Here is a 22,422-nt window from a genome sequence, read left to right on the forward strand (position 1 = left end):
TATGTTTTCAATGTATAAACAAAAAAAGTTATTGCAATTTAGGGTAGTTTAATTTCTTTTAAAGTATAACATCTACTCCTACATATGCAAAATGCCTCTAACAGAAAAGATTCCTTTACAGATTTTTATAATAATATTTAACTAGATTTTAATATACGGTACACCACGGGATAATTTATTTTTAGGTTAGTATAAATAAAATTTTGCAAATTGTATCTTCTTATAAAATATTTATATTTTGTGGTTTACAATTGTTATTAAGTAACGGTATACCACGAATCCACAATTATTAATAAACTGAGGATTTAACCCGTATTAAAGCGGCATGTTAATGATATTTTAAAATTTTATAAATATTGATTCAAATCCATCCGTTATATAAACTCGTTCCAAAATATAACCCGTCCCATAATTTCTTAGCCCGTCCCGTGATTTGTTTTCTAAAAGCAGTAATTTTTAAATTTAATGATTATTTATTATATATAAAAGTTTACAAATTGTATCATTTTCTAAAACATTTATATTTTAATAAACTGAGGATTTAAACTGTATTAAAACGGCATATTAATGATATTTTAAAATTTTATAAATATTGATTCAAACTCGTCCACCATATAACCTCGTTCCGAAATATAACCGGTCCTGTAATTTCTTAACATGTCCCGTGATTTGTTTTCTAAAAGTAAGTTATTATATAGAAAAGTTTGCAAATTGTATCATTCTCTAAGACATTTATATTTTATAGTTTACAATTGTTATTAAGTAACATTATACCACGAGACAATTTTTGGTTTTATACAATTTTTTCTAAATGAGACTGATTTGATATGTCAAATTTTAGTGGTATTAAAAAAAATTAAGGATTTAATCCGTATTGAAGAGGCGGATTAATGATATTTTAATTTTTTTTGTTTTGTCGATTCAAAAACTTATCTCGCCAAATCCGTCCCACCAAAAAACTTATTTATTTTATTAATGTTGATTTTATTCATGATATGATTATGAATCATTGTCTAAATATTTTAGTCGATGTGGAACGTTGAATACACATTTTTCGTCAATTGGATAAGATATGTCTGTTTTTAAAATTTCGAATCAAAGTATATACAGAAAAAATATTTTTTTTTACTTTATGTATTATATGATGATTCAAAACAGTTAAAAACAAATCAAACAAAGATGATAGGAGAATCATAATTCTAAATCTTAATCAAATCTTCTAAATATCTAAATTATTAAATAAGGAACATCCGGTATATGAGTTGAGTTAAATATAACCCAACCCAACAAACTTTTTATGACCAAAATTCGGATACCCATTGTATCCAAATGCATTTTTCTCCACCCGCTAAAAATGTTCTTAAAAAATGCTAGTAGAGATATGAAAAATTTAGAAACCAAACAAAAAAGCATAATTAAGAGTATCATAATATTTAAACCTCCCAAAAATCACAAAATATTTTACAGAAAAAATATGGATTTTGGACTAAAGAGGTGCCACCAAAACAAGTAGCAAAAGGTGTTGTGGGAAATAAATAACTCAGCTTTTACTTATTTGTCTCATTAATTTATTTATTAAAAAAAAAAAAAACTAAATATGTCAATAAGTTTGACATTTATTCTTTGGCTTTTGACATTGCCATCGAACATATTTCCCGTGGAGGGATCCACGCGGAATAATAAAGCCGCTCAATCCATTTCTCTAACCTAATTTTTTTATTCACTTTATTTTTTCTGTTTAAAATCAATTTTTTTGGTTAAGAAGAACCAATTAAACCCTTAATTTACGGTAATCAACTTTAGTAACTAAAAGAAAAATATTAATCAGTAGTAATCAATCTCCCGAACTAAAAAATATAAAATTGCTCACAAAAGAGAGAGAGAAAACAAAAAACAACTGAGAAAGAAGACGAAGAAGAAGAAGAAGAAGAAGATTAGTGCTTAGTCTTTTTGCAATTCACACACACATCGAAACAGAGATTATAAAAGTTTCCAACTTTTTCTTTCAATTCCCAGAATTCGATCTTCAAATTTTGAAAAGAAAAAAAAACAAGAGCAAGAATTGAGGAATCGAATCCCAAGAATCGAGGTCTTCTCTCTTCTTCTTTCACTTTTTTTTTTTTGTTTTGTCTCACCACAAATTACGGGTCTCTGTCTTTGTGTCTGCGTTTTGTCTCACCATGTTGTGTTCCTAATCTTACGCTTCTTCTTGAGGTTCTTCATTACAAGCTTCGTTGAGATCGAGCTTTCTGTTTGAATTGTATGATTTTTGGTTTGGTGCATTTTCGCTGAGTCAAAAAACTAGGGTTTCTTGTTGATTTCGTATTTCCCCCAATTTTGGTGTACATTTGGTATTTTCCTCTGATTTCAGATCTATTAGGTTTTGTAATGATCATGTAATTGACTTATTGTTTCTTTCTAAGTAATCCTTGGAGAATTCTGTAATTTTTAGATTCAGATATGTTTTTGATTTTGGGTATAAGGTTAGGTGTGAGATAAAGTTGTCAACTTTAAGCTTGTTTATGTGATTTTTGAAGTGAGTGTTAGCTAATTTATGTCATCTTGTTGCAGGTGTGAAGTAGTAAGAATTCTAATCAATCACTAGATGCATGACATATGAAAGCTGTTATACATAGTTGGAGTAGAACTCATTCGTCGCGCTTATCAAACTCTCTGTTCGCTTGTACATTAAGTACTTAACTAAATATCTGGTTTTGGGGGGAAGCTAAAGGGGAGAGAAATGGAGACTGCCAAAGCTTGGCTGAATAAGTTAAAATCTAAAGACAAGGTGAAATCTTCGAAAAAGAAGGAAACCACAAGTAATGTAAAGGAAGGGCCGAGAACAGCTGGAGGTGAAGAAGCACTTTCAAATATAACAAAGGAGAAGGCTGCTGCTGCAAAACTATATATTGAAAACCATTACAAAATGCAAATGCAGAGTCTACAGGAAAGAAAAGAGCGGTATGGTTTCATTACATATTTTCAAGTTGTCATGATGGGAAAAATTTTTAATCGTGCCTTTCTGCTACAAACATGTGAAGTTCCATCCATATCCTTAGCTCTTTTTTGGCATCTACATTTCATGCAGACGCAAAATGCTAGAAAAAAAATTAGCTGCTGCAGAAGTCTCTGAGGAAGAGCAAAACAACTTGCTTAAGGATTTGGAGATGAAGGAAACCGAATACATGCGCCGTCAGAGGCATAAAATGGGAGCTGATGACTTCGAGCCACTGACAATGATTGGGAAGGGTGCATTCGGAGAGGTATCATATATTTACTTAATATCTTTTATAGATCGTAGTCTGTTTTCTCAGCCTTTCATTGGCATGCATCATTTTGAAATGTTCTCTGTGATGCATCCTTCTTGAAAGTTCTTACTTCTTACGGCATTTTTTTTTTACCGCTGCCGAATAAGTATGGCATGCTAATTTTTATCTCTCTGTTTGCAGGTTAGGATATGTAGGGAGAAGGGAACAGGCAATGTCTATGCAATGAAGAAGCTTAAGAAATCTGAGATGCTTCGTAGAGGCCAGGTATTTAAATTCCTCCAAGCGGCTTTCGATTGACATTTGTTTAGTTGGTTGATGTGTTTGTGGAATCTGATTTTCAGGTGGAACATGTAAAAGCGGAGAGAAATTTACTTGCAGAAGTTGACAGCAATTGCATTGTCAAACTGTATTGTTCTTTCCAAGATGAGGAGTATTTGTATCTTATAATGGAGTATTTACCTGGTGGGGATATGATGACTTTACTTATGAGGAAAGACACCCTTACTGAAGATGAGGCCAGGTTTTATATTGGGGAAACTGTCCTGGCTATTGAGTCCATTCATAAGCACAATTATATTCACAGGTCAGTGAAGCAGAACATATGATTTAGCTGTAGCTCCCTTTGTTATTTTGTTTTAAACGTCATTTTTGTCTCCAATGTGATACAGAGATATCAAGCCTGATAATCTACTACTTGACAAAGACGGCCACATGAAATTGTCAGATTTTGGATTATGTAAACCATTAGACTGTAGTAATCTTCAAGAGAAAGACTTCACAGTTGCAAGAAACGTTAGTGGGGCTTTACAAAGTGATGGTCGCCCTGTGGCGACAAGACGCACCCAACAAGAGCAACTACTAAACTGGCAGAGAAATAGAAGGATGCTTGTAAGTTTCACTTATTCATCATCTTTTTTTTGAGAGATGTCTACATTTGCAAGAATGAACTATCCAGTATGCTTCGTTCATTGAAAAAGTGTTCTCGCCATTGATATAGACATCTGTGTTGGATATAACTTATTAGGTTAAGGTTATTGGTTTCAGGCTTATTCCACAGTTGGCACTCCTGATTACATTGCCCCAGAAGTTCTGCTGAAAAAAGGATATGGAATGGAATGTGATTGGTAGGTGAAGCTAACTATTCACATTTTTGGTCTTTGGTTTCTTTGGTGCAAATAATTAATATGGGTGAATAATCTTGAGAGCACTCTTTTAGGTGGTCTCTTGGCGCCATTATGTATGAAATGCTCGTGGGGTTTCCGCCATTTTATTCGGATGATCCAATGACAACTTGTAGGAAGGTAATTAATCCATTCCTTTGTGTCCTTTCATTTTAATATCGGAGGCAGACTGGCGATTTTAAGTCTTACATTCAATTTTAGTTTTTTTTGTATCTCTTTTAATCTGGAAACTTACCTTCTCTCAATTCATTATCTTCCCCCTTTATGCAGATAGTAAATTGGAGAAATTACTTGAAATTCCCAGACGAGGTTAGACTATCACCAGAAGCCAAGGATCTTATTTGTAGGCTTTTATGCAATGTTGAACAAAGACTTGGAACGAAAGGAGCAGATGAAATTAAGGTGCTGTGTGCTTTGTTCAACTTTGAGATTCGAAGTTCCTTTATGTAAGATTATTCTGAGAAATCCTAATTAACGATTTGACTGGTTTCTTTCAGGGTCACCCTTGGTTCAGAGGTACCGAATGGGGAAAATTGTACCAAATGAAGGCTGCCTTTATTCCCCAGGTCAATGATGAGTTAGACACCCAAAATTTTGAGAAATTTGAAGAGGTAACATACTGATAATATCAGCTAATGATGTATATATTGAAATATTGGTGCAATATTTGCCACCAATGATGTGTCATGATGTATATACTGAAATATTGGTACCACAGATGATAAGGAAAATAATGTATACTCTTCTTTGATTCCTTCTGGAACAGACTGACAAGCAAGTTCCAAAGTCGACCAAGTCAGGTCCATGGAGAAAGGTACAGCATAAGCACTGACTTTTTGGCATTATGTACCATCAAATTCAACCAGCTTATTTTTTTATCTAGTAGATAAGTAAGAGCAACCATACTTCAAAATTTGTCTATAAGTGGGTTCCTTGAGATGTGTTGTGCTTTGATGATACTATAGACACATTTTAAAAGATTACATGCATCAAAGAGCTCAGAATGATGAAATTTGCTCAGTTTCTGTCCCAGGCGTTTCTGTCGTTGTACTACATTCACAAAAACGTGATTCACTCTTTTAGGTTCAAATCCTTATGGGAATTTAGAATTTGGAAGAGCTGCTTGGGATGCTATTAAAAAAATGATGTTGTTAATCTGCCAGTTGTGCATGTTAACGTGTGTTAGATGAATCACATATCTTTTAGGACCAACATGATATAACTAAGAACCTGTTCTGTCATTAGAATCGGTATCATGAACCAAAAGGATTATTGTAAATTTCATAACATGACGTTGGCTTTCTTTTTTTTTTCTCCAGATGCTCTCATCCAAGGACATTAACTTTGTTGGTTATACTTACAAGAACGTAGAAATCGTAAATGATGACCAAATACCAGGGATAGGTATTTCACTTAACCCCCCTTCCTTTGCTGAGGAAGAAGCAACATTAGTAGATTGCCTTGTGATTATCATTGCTTGTTTGCTGCATTTGTAATCTGTTTTGCAGCCGAGCTGAAGAAGAAGAGCAATAAGCCAAAGCGGCCGTCGATTAAATCCCTCTTTGGTAAATCATCTATATTCATGCACATTGCACTAAATAAAATCCATGTTTATTTCTCTCTAACCACATAGTGGAAACTAAATGGACAGAAGATGAAACATCTGGTGGGCCAACAACCCACCAAGGAAGCTTCTTGAATCTATTACCGACGCAGATTGAAGATCCAGAGAAAGAAGGTAGTAAATCGAGCTCATCAGGGTGATTTAACACATTTGCACAGCCTGAACCAGAGACTCTCTTCTTATATAACTTGTGTGTTGTTGATTTCGCTGAAAGCCTTTTGTGTTTCTCCAAAAGACTGTAAAAAGTTTGAGTTAACAATGGGGGGTTTCAACAAAGTACAGTCTCTCCGATGGAAGCGAAGGCTGTCCCTGAGGAGAAAGATGGATTTGTTTAATTGTTTTCAACATAGAAAAGTGAAAGTAAATATTCTTTTGGGAACTGGCTTGTTTATTTATTTTCACAGGGAGAGCTTTGGTATTTGATTTAATTTTTTTTTTTGGTTAATCAAAACTTGGTTGTACTACTAAACCTCAAGATGAAATCTTCAATCTCTAGTCTCTAATGCTATAACCAAAAGTATTTACTATTTATTAATTAAACTTTTTATTAATTCTAAAAAACTTGTCTCACTGAATGTGTTTAATTGAGTACACTCAATAGTGAAACATATGGGGTTTTTGACATCAAATAACTCCAGGGACAAGAAGATTGGCTTAATGGTACCTCAGATTTGGTGCTAAAAAGTCTACACCTTCTTCAAATGTTAAAATAGTAAAAAAAAAAAAAAAAAATTAAAAGGTATAAGTGTGGCTGCTGGGATTCGAGCCCAGGTCCCCACGGCCACAACGTGGGATTCTGACCACTGAACTACAGCCACTTTTTGTTTGCAAACGCTAGATCGGTAAAAAAATTGTAACTTTGAAACTTTAGTCTTCTGTTAATGGTAACTTGTTCATCATGTGAAACGACAGCGGTTAAACCGAACAAACCGGTCGGTTATTTCGAATTTAAAAATGAACCGAAAATAATTAGCAGATAAAGGACTTGAAGAAGGGCAAGATCTTCTTCTCTCTTTCTTTCTTTCTTCTTCTTGCTGCGAACTCTGAAAAAGATGCAGGTATGTTCTCGATCCGAAACCCTAGCTTTCGTTGGGAAATTGAAAGAAGAAACAACCTAATTAGCTTCTTCTACCTTTGATGGATTATTTCTTATAGAGCATATAGATGAAATCAGGAACAGTTTTGCTAGAAATTTAACAACTTTGTATTTGGGTTTTTGTGCAGGCAAGTGATAGGTTTAACATCAATTCTCAGCTTGAGCATCTTCAAGCTAAATATGTTGGAACTGGTCATGCTGATTTGAGTAGATTGTGAGTTTCTTTTGATTTCATTGTTCAACTTTTTATCTGCGTTTTCGAATGAATGTTTTATTGGCTCCTAATTTGTGGAATTGTTTATATTGTTCAGTGAGTGGGCTGTGAACATTCAGCGTGATAGTTATGCTTCATACATTGGTCACTACCCTATGCTTTCATACTTTGCTATTGCTGAGAACGAGTCTATCGGACGCGAACGCTACAATTTCATGCAGGTTTGCTTCCTATTCTTTGTGTTACTACCAATCCTATCTACAGTTCAAGATTTGGATTATGATTCTATGTTTAGTTGATTAGGAGTGTGTATCATATGGTTATGTACTTATGTTGCATGGTGTTAGTTTAGTCAATGGCGTATTTGTCTAGTCGTCGTGATATTAGAGAGCATTGGGTTATTGTCTTACTCAAATGTTTTCATTTATTGGAATTACTGAATTCTCGGTTGCCTTTCGGTTTATTTGCCTCTTGCATGGTTGAAATGTGCGATAGATTAGAATTTCATAGCTTTGTCACTAGAGAATGGATGAGGCAAAGACAAGTACAGAGCTTTACGAATAAGATTAGAGAGCATTGGGTTATGGTCTTACTCATATGTTTTCATTTGTTGGAATTTCTGAATTCTCACATTGGCTTTCGGTTTATTAGCCTCTTGCATTGCTGAATTGTGTGATAGGTTAGGATTTCATGCAGGTTTGCTTCCTATTCTCTGTGTTACTAGGAATCTTATCCGTCAAACTCTGTAATTACCTTTTGCCTCATCCATTATCTAATGACAAAGCTACACTTCAAGGTTTGGATTATGATTCTATGTTTAGTCGCTTAGGAGTGTATCATTTGCTATATCTCTTTCCTTTTTCTTTTCCGATTCATTGGTTTGTTGTATGGTTTTAGTTTAGTCTTGTCAATGGCGTATCTTCCCTAGTTGTTTTGATATTTTCATTTCTTAGACTATATGGACTTCACTTTTAAGTTTTAACTGACAAGTTAGCAGCCTCTGGTACTGTAGGTTACAATTAGATTATAGAGCATTGGGTTATGGTCTCACTCAAATGATTTCATTTGTCCTGAATTCTCAAATGACTGGACGCTAAACAGTTGTGAGCTCGCCTTGGCTTTCAGTTTATTCATGAAACAGGTCTCTTACATGGTTGAATAATTGTGTGATTATCGATCTTTTATATCTTAATATATGATCTTCTTGAGGATTAATCAAAAGCATAGAAAAATATGAATATTTGTGGGGTGTTCTCTGCTCATAAAAATGGTCACACTTTGTAGATGTGATGATGTTTTGGAATAACTTGAGATGTCTTTTGATTTTCAGAAAATGCTATTACCCTGCGGCCTTCCTCCGGAAAGAGAAGACGAATAGAAGACATGAGGATTCGATTTGTCTTTCTACTTATCAAGAACTCGTCTGATGGAATGTTGGTTTGGAGTTTTAAACTGTCAAATTTGATGTTCTGGTAGAGATTTATATGACTGTTAAAACACACAACTTTTGTGTGTCTGTTACTTTGGTTTTCTTGGATGTAAAAAACAAAACACCTTGAATTCTATTATCTTTGTTTTGATATCTAACTATACCGAACAATTTGTTTTGATATCTAACTTACCATACTAATATATTTACAAATAATTTAATTATTGCTCTAAAATATATTTACAATTAAATAATTTTTAAATTACTAATTTAACATTTGCTTAAATACAAGATAGGTTCGGATCGGGTCGACCCGAGACAAACCAGGGTTTGACCCGAGACAAACCAGGGTTTGACCCGGTTGCAATTTGGATCAAAGCTAAAAAGGAGATGGCTTCGGCTGTGTTGGACAAAGATGGTGGTCGGAGAGGAGCTTCGGTGGTGTTGTGGCCGAAGGTGGAAGTCGAAGAGGCTTCTGTCTGTTTTCAAGAGAGGTTTCTAGATGAGCTTCTTCTCTGCGCCAGATTGACTTATGTATAAGAAAACAGCCGTAACTCTCGACTATTAGCTTTGATTGGCATGAAATCACCTCCATTGGAAAGCAAACTCAATTCCCTATAACTTTTATGAAGATCTCCGAAGCTAAATCTTCAATGAAAGATCTTCATCTGAGTCGATCTTTGCGGAACTTTGGGCTGGTTCTGAACCATCAATTATCTTCTTTGCATCCAAATGTATGTCCTCCATTATTTTAACTTGAAAAACACACCAAAATACACACAAAGACACTATATGACAGCTAAAATGCAAAAAAGATTCATTTAGACACTAAATGCAACAAAACACAATGAAACTATTAATGAAGCACAATAAAATGGATCTTAAAAACTATGATAAAAAGGAAAATATAGAGTATATCAGTAGACTATGTTCAGTATGACGTCGATGCGACTACTTTCGGCAACCAAAATTTTTTTTTTTTTTGAAAAAGGCTTTCTATTTAAATGCAAGGAAAGAAAAGAAAATTACAAAAGTCCAGTCCGGCTTTAGTGTTTTACGGCCGCAGCCCAAATTTAAGAGATAAGCCCAGTAAGCAAATTGAAACACATATGAGAAAGGATCTATGACTTGAACCAAGTCTGAAGGTTGAACCTATGCGATGAAATAGTGAACCCAGCAACCAAGATTTTTCTTTCGATCTTTTGTGTAAAATCCTTGAAACAACATAAAAGAAACTTTTACTTCGGTAATTCTTTACCGTGAGATGTCCAATTATTAAACGACAAGAAAACAACGTGTGTGACAAATGGACGAATAAAAGCAAAAAGCTTACGCCACTAAAACCAAAAGCCATTTCATCAACATATTCTTAACTATAAATAATGTAACATCGTCAACAATGTAAGCCTAGAAACACGAAAGTATATTTGATGACACCATTCAAAGTAGGATGATAAAAAACACATTGTCAAATTTGATATTAATATAATCATACGCATCTCTTGTAAGCTTACTTTACTATGGATAATTTTTCTTATTCTCTTTGACTTCTTTTGCCTAGCTTTGCATTGACCATCATAGTACTTTAACAATTCCGAAAGTTTCAGAAAACATTATAAAACTTTTTAGTCATTGTATACAATTAACAATAAGTTTTGTTTCCATACATGCGAAATATCACTTGACTCAAGATGAATATGGACCTAACACGTTTGTTTAGACACATGTTAATAATTTTATATTGAAAAACAAAAACAAAGAAAATGCTTAAACTAGTACAGAAAGAACATTAGCTATTCTACTAAATGTAATTTGGTTAATATATGGTTACCAAATAGAAACTCATGAATTTTCACATTGTGTTCATCAGTTCATCGACTAACAACATGTAAATTGGTTACATAATGTGAGCTTGATTTCTTAAGGCCATATTAGATAACTAACTACATCAACAGACAACACGTGTTCCATGTATCGACGCTACGGGAGACACAAGTAAATTTATTTATTTTTTTGATAAGGCGAGACACAAGTAAATATTACATACTACAGTACTATTCGTTGACAGTTTAAATCCAAATATGTTAAAATTCATCAACATATTGGTATGGATAGTAAATGAGTAAACAAAACTTAGATGAATGTAAAATGAGTGATATAATCAAAATATATAATGTAAAATAAAATTTTCAGCTTGAAAAATTACAAAAATGTAGAACATTTCTAATAAAAATATTATGAAGTTTTACAAACTTGTTTCGTGTTGTTGTTGTTGATTAATTGATGTTTATACTTGGTTAGTAGTTAGTACGAATTAGAATTTTTGTCGTTAGAAAACAGAAAGAATAAAATGTTAAACCGTGCACGAAAACACCTAATTTTTTCTTTTAAGTAATAAGAAAAAACAGTATAAATATTTAAAAGATTCAATGACAGATAATATTTACGTTGAAGTTTTTTGTCTCTTAGGTTAAATTAATTTTGTCCCATATTATTCTTTTTATTATTCCCTTCTTCTTCTTCTTCTTCTTCTTCTTTCTCTTTTCTTCCACAAATCTCCGCAAAATCTTCCCTCAAACTCAGATCCGATTCTTCTTCTTCATCCCTTTCCTTCTAACTCGTTGCGCATAGATTCTTCTTCCTTCTTTCTCGCAGTAAAAGAAATAACTTTTCTTTCTCTTTTCTTGCGAAAGTCCTCCACTTTCACCACAAAATCAGCTTCCTTCAATCACTGTGTTTGCTTTGAGCCCAGTTTTCTGATTTAGCGACTAGGGTTTTGATTGGAACCGTATTAAGTATATGGGAATTGGGTTTTACTAGTGAATCGGATTAATCATCGGAATTCGAAAAAAGATGGATCGGATTCAAAAGATGAATCACGTCATCGGTGGGAAGTTTAAGTTGGGTAGGAAGCTTGGAAGTGGATCATTCGGTGAACTTTATTTAGGTATCAAATCAATCTTGAGAGTGTTTTTCTAGTTCTTGCATTGGGTTTGTTTAGTTGTTGTTCAAGTGTAGATTTGATCTTTTTATGTGTGTGTGATTTAGGGATCAATATTCAAACTGGAGAAGAAGTCGCAGTTAAACTGGTAAAACTATGAAGTTGATTTTAGTTTTTTTCATTCAAATTTTATAGATTTTGTGCTGAGGAAGGTTTCAATTTTGAATACTGGGACTGTTGCAGTCTTTATAGTGTAATTCAATGGTTCATCTGTCGTGAATTTACTTATTCTCTTCTAATTCATGATGGTTGCTGCTCTGTTAATTACCAAGCTCCATTTCTGTTTTTGCGTTTCTAGGAACCTGTGAAGACGAGGCATCCTCAACTGCAGTATGAATCGAAAATATATATGTTTCTTCAAGGAGGAAGTGAGTGGTTTCTCGGCTAGGTTATATGAAGTTTTAGTTTTGACCCTCTCTGCCTCTGATAGCTTGACATGTTGTTATCTTTCTTTTTATATAGCGGGTGTACCCCATCTGAAATGGTTCGGAGTTGAGGGTGAATACAGTTGCATGGTTATCGATCTTCTTGGGCCCAGCTTGGAGGACTTATTCAATTACTGCAAGCGAATATTTTCATTAAAATCTGTTTTAATGCTTGCAGATCAATTGGTAAGTACTGAGTAATGAATATCCCCTTTATTTTTTGATGTTAGGTTGGTCTTTGAGAATATGCTGTATCAATGCAGATATGTAGAGTTGAGTACATGCATTCGCGGGGTTTTCTTCACCGCGATATTAAACCAGACAACTTTTTGATGGGTCTTGGGCGCAGAGCAAACCAGGTAATCCTACTGTTTCAGCATGGGTTGCTGTATGTCTTGAAGGTGTCTTTAGTGTTTAGAGTAAATCTCTCTGTGATTCTTAGGATAGGATTAGTACTAAAGCCTTCTGGATTACTGAATTAATTATTAACCTCAGGTGTATATCATTGATTATGGCCTTGCTAAAAAATACAAGGATCTTCAGACACAAAAGCATATACCATACAGGTGAGATCAAACTCTTACCCTTCCTTTTCGGATATCTCTGCTTACTGAATCTATTTTTCTAGGAAACTGCTATAGAAAAAATTTTGGTTGATCTTCCTTGCCTATCTTATTAATGAAATACTAATTTTATGCTGCACTAGTTTTTTTCTTTGTGTTGGTGCAAGAATAGAAATATTTTCTATTTCTTACTGAGTTCAGGACCTGTGTTCGATACTTTCCTTTGTGCACTCTTCTTCCAGCTTGCTTTATTAGAATTCCTTGCAATTTTTCAGGGAAAACAAGAATCTTACAGGTACTGCTCGGTATGCAAGTGTAAACACACACCTTGGGATTGGTAAGAGCTGCTTTCATCTCATACATCAGTGGATTTCTTGTCAGAAGCATTTGAAAATTCTTGTCTTCCTTTGCTGAGTCATTTTTGTATGCATGCTTACAGAGCAAAGTAGAAGAGATGATCTGGAGTCACTTGGTTATGTGTTGATGTATTTTCTACGAGGAAGGTAGTAAAGTTTCTTGGTTGCATATTAGCTTATAACTTCTTAAAGAAAATGAAATCCTTAAACTTGAGTTCATGTTTTCTCCTGTCTCAGTCTTCCGTGGCAAGGTTTAAAAGCTGGTACGAAGAAGCAGAAGTATGACAAGATTAGTGAAAAGAAGATGCTTACTTCTGTAGAGGTACATAATTATTAAGGTTTATATGCAGATAATGTTTCCAGATGTCCAGTAGAAACTGACATAGCATGGTTTTACTTTTTTGCAGACTCTTTGCAAGTCGTATCCATCAGAGTTTACCTCGTACTTCCATTACTGTCGATCATTGAGATTTGAGGACAAACCAGATTATTCGTATCTGAGAAGACTTTTTAGGGACCTTTTCATTCGTGAAGGTTGAAAATTCTTGCTTTGTTTGTTCTCTAATCCCTCTTTATTATTAGATTATTTATGGTCTATGCAGTTTAGTGTGACTAAAAGAAACATATCTAGCTTTCTTATACGTATCTAATGGAATGGACTATGCAGGTTATCAGCTCGATTACGTGTTTGATTGGACAATCTCGAAGTATCCTCAGATTGGTTCTAGTTCGAGACCAAGGGTTAGTTCTGTTATTGATTTAACGTGTGGAGAACCAAATCTCAGAACAATTGAATAATCTGAAATTTTATCCTGCTATTGTTATCTATGTGTCTATCATTTACAACAGCCAACTCCAAGACCAGCCTTGGACCCTCCAGGACCACCTGCAGAAAAAGCTGAAAAGCCTACAGGTACATTGATGTTCTCTGTCTCTTATATTGTAGGGACTAATACAAAGAGAAATATCGAAAAATGTCTTTTAGCGTGTAAATTTATGAGACTGAGTGTTGACAGTGTTGGGTGCGGAAAAACGTGCACTATCTCACTTGAATTGAACCTTCAGATATGAATATTCATACGTTGTCTCCCTTAGAAGATTTTGAAGTTGTGTCCAGAGATTTAACAAAATTCTTACATAGTGGAAGATCCCAAACTGAGAACTTCATTCCCTATTCTGTTTAGTAGGACAGGACCTGCGAGGAAGATTTACAGGTGCAATTGAGGCATTTACCAGACGAAATGTTTCAAGCCAAGGCGCTCATGGTGACCGCTCGAGACACAGATCTTCGGATGATATACCCTCTTCTGCCAAGGAAGTGGTTAGTTTTTGTTGTTATTTCTCTCATTGGCCAATCATGAAAATTTCTCTACTTAATGATCCAAAGTAATTCTCAGGTTAAGTAGGAATCAGAACATGAGAAAGTTTGTATGTTTTTTATTTGTTGGCTTCATTTGCAGCACGAGTCACGAAATGGAAGTACCTCAAAGAGAGGTGTGATATCAAGCAGCAGACCTGGTTCATCAGCTGAGCCAAGTGAGAACCGTTCAAGCCGACTATTTTCAAGTGGATCACGTCATGCCACAACCCAAAGGGTTCCACAGAGCTATGAATCTGCAGCTGCAAGGCCTGGGCATGAGGATGCCATTAGAAGCTTCGAGCTCCTTACCATTGGCTCTGGGAAAAAGAGGAAATGAAGATAGGGAAGGAGAAGGTTGATGAGATCGTAAAGACAACATTCCATGCTGATGGATCCTCTGAAAATAGGAAAGACGCATTGTTTTTTTTAGCCTTGGAACAAGTTGAGAGAGTGTGAGAGAGAAAGAGAGAGTTAATTGTAATCTACCTCTCCCAACGTCTCATTCTCTGTTTTTAAAAGAATCTGTTAATAAAGCTTTAAAGTGTAACTTGTCATGACTCATGACTCATGTGTACTCCAGGTTCGATGTAGAATTAAAATATGAAAACCCATCTCGTCTTCTCCAACCTTGAGAAAAAATTTATACTGTAAAATCCAAAACTTACGTGCTTTTTAACTAATGATATTATGGTCCAGTGAAAGTTGGATTCTGTTGACAAATCTTGTACATATTGGAAAATGCATTTTGTCTGCATCCGCTGAAACATCGTAGAACATATTTATAGCTACAAAAGTGGTCGTACATAGAGTGTTTTTTTTTCTCAACACCGAGAAATAGAGAAATGCTACATATTTCAAAAGCTACCTTTGGACAGACAAAAGAAGACATAGTGACTAATGTCTTCTCAGAGTGATGAATGGAGTGGAGCTGAGATGAGCTGCGAGATTGGGTGATGAAAATTCATCAACTTGGTGGTTCGGTGTCACTTTTGAGATGGGGCTAAGCATCTTGTTTTCAATGGGAGTTAGAGGAAGTGGACTTGCCGGTGGAAGACTTTGAAGTTGTGAGCTCTTTCCCGGTCTCAAAGTGGCGAGGTAAGCGTGTCCGTTGCAGAAAGGTAGGCTAGTAGCTTGAACTGTTGATTCTTTCTCCTTTGCCACTTGAGCTCCACATGGTTCCTTCACACATTGAAATGAAAACTGCATTTAGGATCAGAGCATAACAAACAGATAAAGGAATAAACTTTTTGTGCTTGTTGTATACGGGTTTATTACCCCGAGCTTGAGAAAGGTAAAAGCCTGGTTATCAGATCCAAGGTAGATCTCAATAAGCTTCCTCAAGTCAGCTAGTGTTGCATCCTTTGTAACCCTCAGTGTTGTTATGAGCTTTCGAGGGTTATCAGCTGTTGTTTCCCATTTAACATAGATATCTATCTGAACGTTTTTCCTTTCATCGACTGAGATATTGTTTTCCTTTGCTTCTTCAAGTGCTAGTGCTTCGGCCTTATTCGTTATAGAAAACAGCTGATTGTCTTTCTTATCAGGTGATGCAGTATTGGCTTGGTCCTCCTCTTGCCCACTGTGTTGTGACAGCTCTCTCTGATTGCCACAAAGGGTGAAAATGTTTTGAATTCTCAACCTTCTAGACGAGGCTGATTCCTTGTCATCTGCACCGTTGAAGCAGTTCTCTTTACCCAAACCTTCAGAGTTCAAACTAGGCATTGGTGTTGTTATCAAGCAGATGCTTTTATCCTCGACTATCACTTTTTCTTCCTCTTCCTCAACCTCTTCTTCTTCAAAGACAGTGCTCAAGCATACCCGGTCAGGATACATCTGCGTAAGCATATTCTCTGAAGGCTTTGGTTGCAAAATGTTAGTGAAATTGCTGCTAATTGTGTTGCTTGATTGCTGTGAAACAGCTCCCCATACTTGCTTGACTGGTTCTGGATCACCCATGTCAAGGTCCATTGACTTCACCATACCAGGATCATCATCAGAGTAAAGACTTCTAAGTCTTTTGGCAAACCCACTAGTTTCATCAATACTGCCTCCATCCCTTGAGCGCCGAAACTCAATCTCAATTTCCTCCAACCGTCTCCTCATCATCTCCAGTTCCTCTTGCTGCTGCACAATCCTTTCCTCCATTCTCCTTCTCTCCATCTCAACAAATTCCTCAGCCATTCTTCGGCATTCTTCAAGTTTCTTCTCTAGCTCCGATTTCAAAAGCTGGGTTCTCTCGTTTACTTTTTCTTTTATCTCCTCTTCATTGGTAGCACATGCTTCCCTCTGTGTTAAAAGAGATCTTAAAGCAGCAACTTCCTCTTCCTTCTTCTTCAGCAGCTTTTGTGCCTCGTTCCTTTCTTTTTCTTGTTGCTTCTTCTCGGACTGGAGTTTGAGAATAAACTCATCCATGGCAGCTATTCTTGATCCCAAAATAACAGCAGAGGCAGACTCATCACCCCCATACTTATCTTTGTTTGGAGTATGTGACCCACGAACTATACACTTTGCTTTTGCCCCATACTCAAGAGTGCAGAGTGTCTTGTGCATTTCCTTTGGATCCGGGCTCGCACACAGGATCATTAGAATCTTTGACTTGTCATCTTCAAAAGAGTCCTGCATCCAGAGCATAGAAACAACACTAAATATCTCAAGAAAACCAAGCAACCACAGAAAACATCTTCCAGAAGATAAAAACTTTGGAACACGAATTTCACCTGAAGAAGCATGGTCAGCTTGCTGTCTCTAAAGGGTACATGAGAATCTCCATTTGCTATAGATTCCACAACTCGCTTCAGTGCAATATTTCCCTGGTTGATCTTAGCTGTCTGTTGAATAGAGAGAGAGATATATAAGTCAGTTGGTATTCAAAACTACAATTAACTTTGGTAGAATCAAATGCATTGAGAGAGCCTAGAGTTGCAAAACATTACTTGCATCTTAGCTTCAAATCCAGTCTGCCCAGCTTGGTCTATATTTTCAGAACCAGCCATGTCAACAAGCATCAATCTTCCACCAACAGTTGGCACATCAAGTATGATCTACAAAAAGAAACAATCACACTCGTAAGTTGCATAAAGCTATATATACACATCAATGGCAATCACACTTGTAAGTTGCATAAAGCTATATATATAGATATATGCATCAATTAAGATTCAAGAAGATCGTTCTTACAATGCAGTGACTCCGGGAACTTCTTTCATTGCAAAGTGTACTCTTCACTATTCTCCGTTTCTCCACTTTGACAATTTCTTTAGAGATCTTTCCAGCCTCTGTCCCTGAAATAAAGGTCGCGTTTTTCGCCTTTTTGCCCATTACTTCAAGCCTGACCTATAATAAAACAACAAAGTACAAGAAGTTATATACTAAGATAGATCAATCAAGAACCCATTAACGTCCTTAATTAGAAATGCTTTTTTACCTTAGTGCTTCCTCCTTTAGGCCAACCAATCCCTAAATTGTTACTACTGTTAGTCGAAAGAAGATCATAAATCTCCTCATTATAAACCTCCAAAACAGTAACTTGAACAAAAGTAACACCATCTTGATCCGAATCACCCAAAATATCCCGCAAAGACCGATACACAATCCCGGGCTCCTTGCCACAACCAAACATAGTATGACTCTTTCCAGCACCAGTAGGTCCATACATCATAATCGTGCATTTATTCCCAACTTTGACACCTTTAATCCTCTCTTCTATAAACTTCTTGTAAAAATCTTCAAGACCTTCTTGCTCCGAGAAAGAAACACCGTCAAGAGTGAAATCTCTGTACCCAATATCAGCTCTGACTCGTACCGTTTGATTATCTGTGTTAACTTGCAAGATCGAAGAAGATTTCTCTTTTCGATCTGGGTAATCTCGGATCCGGCCGATTACTTCAACTGGATGCTCCGGTGGTGTTGGATCTTTAGATCCTTCAGGGTTTGGGGTTTTTGAGTGGAAATTGAGACGTTGTTTGGTTTGTGGAGTTCTGATTAGGGTGTATTGGGTTTGATTTGATCTTGAAGATGATGGTGTCGGTGCCATTGTTGAAAAAGTTTCAAGCTTTCGAAAGAGTGAAATTGAAATTGGGAAATTTTGAGATTCAGAGAGCGTTAGAGAGAGAGAAATTGAAAAAGGGGATTAGGGTTTTGCGAGTGATTCACGAGGTTTGAAGTTTGAAACAAAGAAACAAACATAACCGTTGTGTTGTGTTATCTCTAAACGGCTAGTTTTTGTCCACGGGCCACTGATAATATAAACTAAATATATTCAATCTTTTTTATTTAATATGGGCCTGACTTTTGTATTACGTAAATGGGCTTTTGTGTTTAAAGAGGCCCAAAGTTTGTAGTATTAGGGTTTTCTCAAAGTCTCTCTTATAAACTCTGTTCCTTAGTTTTTTTTTGTTTGCTGTTGTTTTTGGGAAGTGGAAGACGACGGCGCAAGCTTCTCCGAAGAGCGAAAATGGTGACTCTCTTCTCTTTTCTGAATTGCTCTTAAATTTCTTTAATTTGGTGTTTCGTAGAGTTCTATTTGGTTGCCGATATATATACTTTCGAAGAACGAATTGTTGTTTATAGATCTGTTTGTGTGATTTTTTTTTTTCTTGAAGATGTTTGTTCTTGATTTTGCAATTTGAAGAGTCTAATCTCAAGTTTAGTATCCGTTTTGTTGGAGATTTCAATTCACATAGTCTCTGAGAAGAGTTTAGTTCCTCTTTACCAGATACTCACAAATGGTTTTAGTGTTATGCATTTCTTATCTGTTCTGATTTTTAGGAGAATTTGGGAATTTATATGTTCATTTGAATGATATGTAGTACTGCATGGACTTGTAGGATTCACAATATAGTTAGAAAAATGAGAGAGGAGATTATCAATATTGACTAGTTGAGTAGTTTGATCATATGGTAGCAATCAGTTCTGAATGATCTATTTATGATCGCAATCGATTCTGTATGTTGTTGAAGCCATCATTTCTTGTGATAGTTATAACTCAAAGTTTGGTTTTTGTGAATATTAGGTGAACATTCCTAAAACCAAGAACACTTACTGCAAGAACAAGGAATGCAAGAAGCATACCTTGCACAAGGTTACTCAGTACAAAAAGGGTAAAGACAGTCTCGCTGCCCAAGGAAAGCGTCGTTATGACCGTAAACAATCTGGTTATGGAGGTCAGACCAAGCCCGTCTTCCACAAGAAGGTAACACAAAAGCAACAATGATACTTGGATTTTCCTTATCTTGATCTCTAATTACTGTGTTCTATCTGAGAATCAATGTTGGAGTTGAGATTAGACAGCTTTGTGAAATATGTCTCAGATCGATAATCATGTGTACTCATTATTTGTATTTCTTTGGAACAGGCTAAGACAACCAAGAAGATTGTCCTGAGGCTTCAGTGCCAAAGCTGCAAACATTTCTCTCAACGCCCGATTAAAGTAATGTGTTAGACATTCTTTATCTTTGTTAAACACTCTTTTAGTCTTTAATTCTGTTTCTTACATTAGTGTGTGGCTTTTGCAGAGGTGCAAGCACTTTGAGATCGGTGGAGACAAGAAAGGAAAGGGAACATCTCTCTTTTAAGTTGTTTCATCTATCTACTTTTTTGTTTTGTTTGGTACTTGTCCTGCTTCAATATTGAGATATACTTTGAATCTACCAGAAATGGTTGTGGTTTTCAATTCAATAGGACTTTTGTCTTATGGATGATATCTTTTGATTTTGTGCACCAATCTTTATTCATTAGGTTGCACTTGAATATTCTCTATAGCTTGCCACAAAGTCTAAGCATCACACATATCACATATTCATACACAATGATAGATCGCTTATAAATAGTTGTTCAGATCTTGAAAATCAATATCATTTTGTGGTGCAAATCAATGTCATGTATGAGCTTCACATATTAAAATGATATTCATGTAGAGAATGAGTTGATGATTTTAGATTATGTTTTAACTTTTAACTTCAAACACGCTAACTTTCACTAAATTCTCTTAAGCACACACAAGATGAGTTGTACGGGCAAAAAGCGAACATGAACGACCATGATAGTCCTAGGTGTTTTATCCTTTGTGTTAGTTTTAATTGAGAGCTGTACGGGCAGAAAGACAGATGAGTTGATATTATTCTCTTGTCTCGGATGTGATTGTTCCTCGCTGTTATGGTGATAGAGGAGAAGGATCTGGTGGTGACGATGGTAACGGTAGTGGTGGTGGGGACATTGGTGGACGATGTGGTGACGGTTAAGGATTCTGCTTTGGTTTTTTTTTTTACTTTTGATAAATTTTTGTTAACACTTTAAATTTTATTGCGTTCTTGTAACAAACTTGTTTGATTTAACTTCTCTCATTCGATTCTCTTGCTAGACAAAATATTACCGATTCGTTTCTTTTTTGGTCATCTAAAAGGATTAATTTCGTCAGTGACTCGTACTACACCATAGTACTCCCATAATGTTATTTCCCATGTATCAATCATTACCATTCCCAATTACGTTTTCCTCTTACCATCGGTTTTAAATTGTTAACTTTTTTTTTTTTAATTTGTCTTTATCTGTTTTGAAATTGTTAATTTACATAAAACATTCATCCTTCTTCAACATTTTACCAATCAGATCCTTTTTTTTTTTTGTGAACAACCAATCAGATCCATTTAAAAATAATAATATCAACGCTATTTGTTGCGACGTTCGAATTTCTCTGTACGGACTGCAAATTTTATAATAGGAACTAGGGGTTAGTCCGGGCTAGCAAATTCTTACTTTTTGGAGGTGTTTAATTTGGTTAATCCAAGGTTAAGTTTTCTTCTCTGCAATTACGTAATATCATTAAAATTTATTCATGCAGACAAAACTAAGTAGATTTGTGTTCTGTACCTATTGTACGGACTGCAAATTTTATAATTGGAACTAGGGGTTGGTCCGGGCTAACAAATTTTTACTTTTGGGAGGTGTTTAATTTGGTTAATCCAAGGTTAGGTTTTCTTCTCTGCAATTACGTAATATCATTAAAATATGTTCATGCAGACAAAACTAAGTAGGTTTGTGTTGTGTGTATGTTTTCTCATTCATTGACAGTATTTGCTACGCTAATATCTACGAGAAGAGGCAACAATCTACTTGCTTGTAAAACACACATCGGGAGGTAAATCGAAGGCTTGAATAATATTGTAAGAAAAAAGTGAGAGGGAGAGATAAATCCAAAAAATTTACTTGCAAATCAATAGAAATCCAAACAACGCATGCGTTGATCAACAATTTGAAGAAATATTATACATCATAGAACAAATACAATGTTTGTTTTACGAATGTATAACCAAAAACATAGTTCAATGTACGATCCAATAAATTAAATACATACTACATATTACACGATATTCATAGAAAGAGATCGATGTTTGATCACTTGGAAGTAAAATGGAGATAGAGAAACACAAAGAGCAATACGACCGGGAACATCAAGATAAGTAGAGGAGATGGAGCAGTTACCGGTCCCATCATCAACGGAAGAATCAGTAACATTAGTGCAACGACAACAATCGCCAAAACCGAACCCATCCCGAATCCATACTCATTCGCCATTATGTTGTTCATCTTCTTTTCGTTACGAGTTGTGATCGATTCTGTGTTAGTGTCTCTACTTGGAGAAGTTATATAAACAGATTCAGACATCAATCTACGGTTGTGTCGTTTCCCCGAGAATTAGAGACAACGTTTCGTGTACTAATGCATGAAACACAAAAGTGGCGAAACCTTTCACGTTTAATAACCTCCTCTAACCCTCAAAACGGTGCGTTTCGGTTTATTTGTTGCTGCCACGTGTTTAAAAACATCATACCCTAAACGCAGCGTTTCTCGTCACAATTTTATAAAACGCAGCGTTTCTCGTCACAATTTTATAAAACGCAGCGTTT

The 22,422-nt window shown here is 35.5% G+C and overlaps 6 protein-coding genes and 1 non-coding gene across 9 annotated transcripts; 4 read left to right on the forward strand and 3 right to left on the reverse strand.

Moving 5' to 3' along the window:
* The first annotated feature begins 1,872 nt into the window (after positions 1-1,872).
* Positions 1,873-6,577, forward strand: LOC9304361 (serine/threonine-protein kinase tricorner). Of its 2 annotated transcripts, XM_002868243.2 has the most exons (14): positions 1,874-2,089; positions 2,572-2,961; positions 3,089-3,263; positions 3,450-3,533; positions 3,611-3,852; positions 3,938-4,157; positions 4,314-4,393; positions 4,486-4,570; positions 4,721-4,852; positions 4,948-5,061; positions 5,217-5,264; positions 5,770-5,854; positions 5,959-6,015; positions 6,102-6,577. In XM_002868243.2, exons 2-14 carry the CDS (start codon positions 2,741-2,743, stop codon positions 6,212-6,214), a joined length of 1,656 nt encoding a protein of 551 aa, XP_002868289.1. In that variant the 5' UTR covers positions 1,874-2,089; positions 2,572-2,740; the 3' UTR covers positions 6,215-6,577. The 2 variants fall into 2 exon arrangements, with proteins under 2 accessions (XP_020874512.1, XP_002868289.1); XM_021018853.1 differs by lacking the exons at positions 5,770-5,854; positions 5,959-6,015; positions 6,102-6,577 and having other exon boundaries at positions 1,873-2,089; positions 5,169-5,259.
* A 243-nt stretch (positions 6,578-6,820) lies between these two features.
* TRNAH-GUG lies at positions 6,821-6,892 on the reverse strand. The gene has a single exon. It is a non-coding gene; the product is annotated as a tRNA-His (tRNA).
* Positions 6,893-6,991: 99 nt separating this feature from the next.
* LOC9304362 (uncharacterized protein At4g14342) lies at positions 6,992-8,974 on the forward strand. The gene is made up of 4 exons (XM_021018855.1): positions 6,992-7,132; positions 7,299-7,384; positions 7,482-7,605; positions 8,715-8,974. The coding sequence occupies exons 1-4, from the start codon at positions 7,127-7,129 to the stop codon at positions 8,760-8,762; spliced, it is 264 nt and encodes an 87-aa protein (XP_020874514.1). The 5' UTR covers positions 6,992-7,126; the 3' UTR covers positions 8,763-8,974.
* A 2,332-nt stretch (positions 8,975-11,306) lies between these two features.
* Positions 11,307-15,079, forward strand: LOC9304363 (casein kinase 1-like protein 11). Of its 2 annotated transcripts, none has more exons than XM_002868245.2 (14): positions 11,307-11,760; positions 11,862-11,902; positions 12,113-12,182; positions 12,277-12,425; positions 12,503-12,598; positions 12,735-12,805; positions 13,078-13,139; positions 13,242-13,305; positions 13,396-13,480; positions 13,566-13,692; positions 13,826-13,899; positions 14,008-14,071; positions 14,343-14,479; positions 14,619-15,079. In XM_002868245.2, the coding sequence occupies exons 1-14, from the start codon at positions 11,667-11,669 to the stop codon at positions 14,853-14,855; spliced, it is 1,371 nt and encodes a 456-aa protein (XP_002868291.1). In that variant the 5' UTR covers positions 11,307-11,666; the 3' UTR covers positions 14,856-15,079. The 2 variants fall into 2 exon arrangements, with proteins under 2 accessions (XP_002868291.1, XP_020874513.1); XM_021018854.1 differs by having other exon boundaries at positions 14,346-14,479.
* A 151-nt stretch (positions 15,080-15,230) lies between these two features.
* Positions 15,231-18,743, reverse strand: LOC9304364 (kinesin-like protein KIN-10A). Its single transcript, XM_002870274.2, has 6 exons — positions 17,943-18,743; positions 17,696-17,851; positions 17,452-17,559; positions 17,236-17,346; positions 15,794-17,134; positions 15,231-15,697 (listed from the first exon to the last, which is right to left on the reverse strand). The coding sequence occupies exons 1-6, from the start codon at positions 18,549-18,551 to the stop codon at positions 15,413-15,415; spliced, it is 2,610 nt and encodes an 869-aa protein (XP_002870320.1). The 5' UTR covers positions 18,552-18,743; the 3' UTR covers positions 15,231-15,412.
* A 112-nt stretch (positions 18,744-18,855) lies between these two features.
* On the forward strand, positions 18,856-20,250 carry LOC9306392 (60S ribosomal protein L36a). Its single transcript, XM_002868246.2, has 4 exons — positions 18,856-18,974; positions 19,530-19,709; positions 19,872-19,946; positions 20,032-20,250. Exons 1-4 carry the CDS (start codon positions 18,972-18,974, stop codon positions 20,089-20,091), a joined length of 318 nt encoding a protein of 105 aa, XP_002868292.1. The 5' UTR covers positions 18,856-18,971; the 3' UTR covers positions 20,092-20,250.
* A 1,513-nt stretch (positions 20,251-21,763) lies between these two features.
* LOC9304365 lies at positions 21,764-22,349 on the reverse strand. The gene has a single exon (XM_021018856.1). It carries the CDS (start codon positions 22,178-22,180, stop codon positions 21,911-21,913), a length of 270 nt encoding a protein of 89 aa, XP_020874515.1. The 5' UTR covers positions 22,181-22,349; the 3' UTR covers positions 21,764-21,910.
* Between the last annotated feature and the right edge of the window lie 73 nt (positions 22,350-22,422).

Source organism: Arabidopsis lyrata (assembly GCF_000004255.2).
Source record: "Arabidopsis lyrata subsp. lyrata unplaced genomic scaffold ARALYscaffold_7, whole genome shotgun sequence".
Taxonomy (NCBI): Eukaryota; Viridiplantae; Streptophyta; class Magnoliopsida; order Brassicales; family Brassicaceae; genus Arabidopsis; species Arabidopsis lyrata.

What these genes read in the sequence shown, in the direction of transcription:
- LOC9304361 (XM_002868243.2), top strand. Translation starts at nt 2,741, where the DNA reads ATGGAGACTGCCAAAGCTTGGCTGAATAAGTTAAAATCTAAAGACAAG. An exon ending in AAGCACAATTATATTCACAG is followed by an intron (nt 3,853 to 3,937) that starts GTCAGTGAAGCA and finishes AATGTGATACAG; the next exon opens with AGATATCAAGCCTGATAATC. An exon ending in GTCGATTAAATCCCTCTTTG is followed by an intron (nt 6,016 to 6,101) that starts GTAAATCATCTA and finishes CTAAATGGACAG; the next exon opens with AAGATGAAACATCTGGTGGG.
- LOC9304362 (XM_021018855.1), top strand. An exon ending in CATGCTGATTTGAGTAGATT is followed by an intron (nt 7,385 to 7,481) that starts GTGAGTTTCTTT and finishes TATATTGTTCAG; the next exon opens with TGAGTGGGCTGTGAACATTC. An exon ending in AACGCTACAATTTCATGCAG is followed by an intron (nt 7,606 to 8,714) that starts GTTTGCTTCCTA and finishes TTTGATTTTCAG; the next exon opens with AAAATGCTATTACCCTGCGG.
- LOC9304363 (XM_002868245.2), top strand. Translation starts at nt 11,667, where the DNA reads ATGGATCGGATTCAAAAGATGAATCACGTCATCGGTGGGAAGTTTAAG. An exon ending in TTGGGCGCAGAGCAAACCAG is followed by an intron (nt 12,599 to 12,734) that starts GTAATCCTACTG and finishes TATTAACCTCAG; the next exon opens with GTGTATATCATTGATTATGG. An exon ending in AAACACACACCTTGGGATTG is followed by an intron (nt 13,140 to 13,241) that starts GTAAGAGCTGCT and finishes GCATGCTTACAG; the next exon opens with AGCAAAGTAGAAGAGATGAT.
- LOC9304364 (XM_002870274.2), bottom strand. Translation starts at nt 18,551, where the DNA reads ATGGCACCGACACCATCATCTTCAAGATCAAATCAAACCCAATACACC. An exon ending in CTAAAGGAGGAAGCACTAAG is followed by an intron (nt 17,852 to 17,942) that starts GTAAAAAAGCAT and finishes GTTTTATTATAG; the next exon opens with GTCAGGCTTGAAGTAATGGG. An exon ending in GATTTGAAGCTAAGATGCAA is followed by an intron (nt 17,347 to 17,451) that starts GTAATGTTTTGC and finishes TCTATTCAACAG; the next exon opens with ACAGCTAAGATCAACCAGGG.
- LOC9306392 (XM_002868246.2), top strand. An exon ending in AGCCCGTCTTCCACAAGAAG is followed by an intron (nt 19,710 to 19,871) that starts GTAACACAAAAG and finishes TCTTTGGAACAG; the next exon opens with GCTAAGACAACCAAGAAGAT. An exon ending in TCTCTCAACGCCCGATTAAA is followed by an intron (nt 19,947 to 20,031) that starts GTAATGTGTTAG and finishes TGGCTTTTGCAG; the next exon opens with AGGTGCAAGCACTTTGAGAT.
- LOC9304365 (XM_021018856.1), bottom strand. Translation starts at nt 22,180, where the DNA reads ATGTCTGAATCTGTTTATATAACTTCTCCAAGTAGAGACACTAACACA.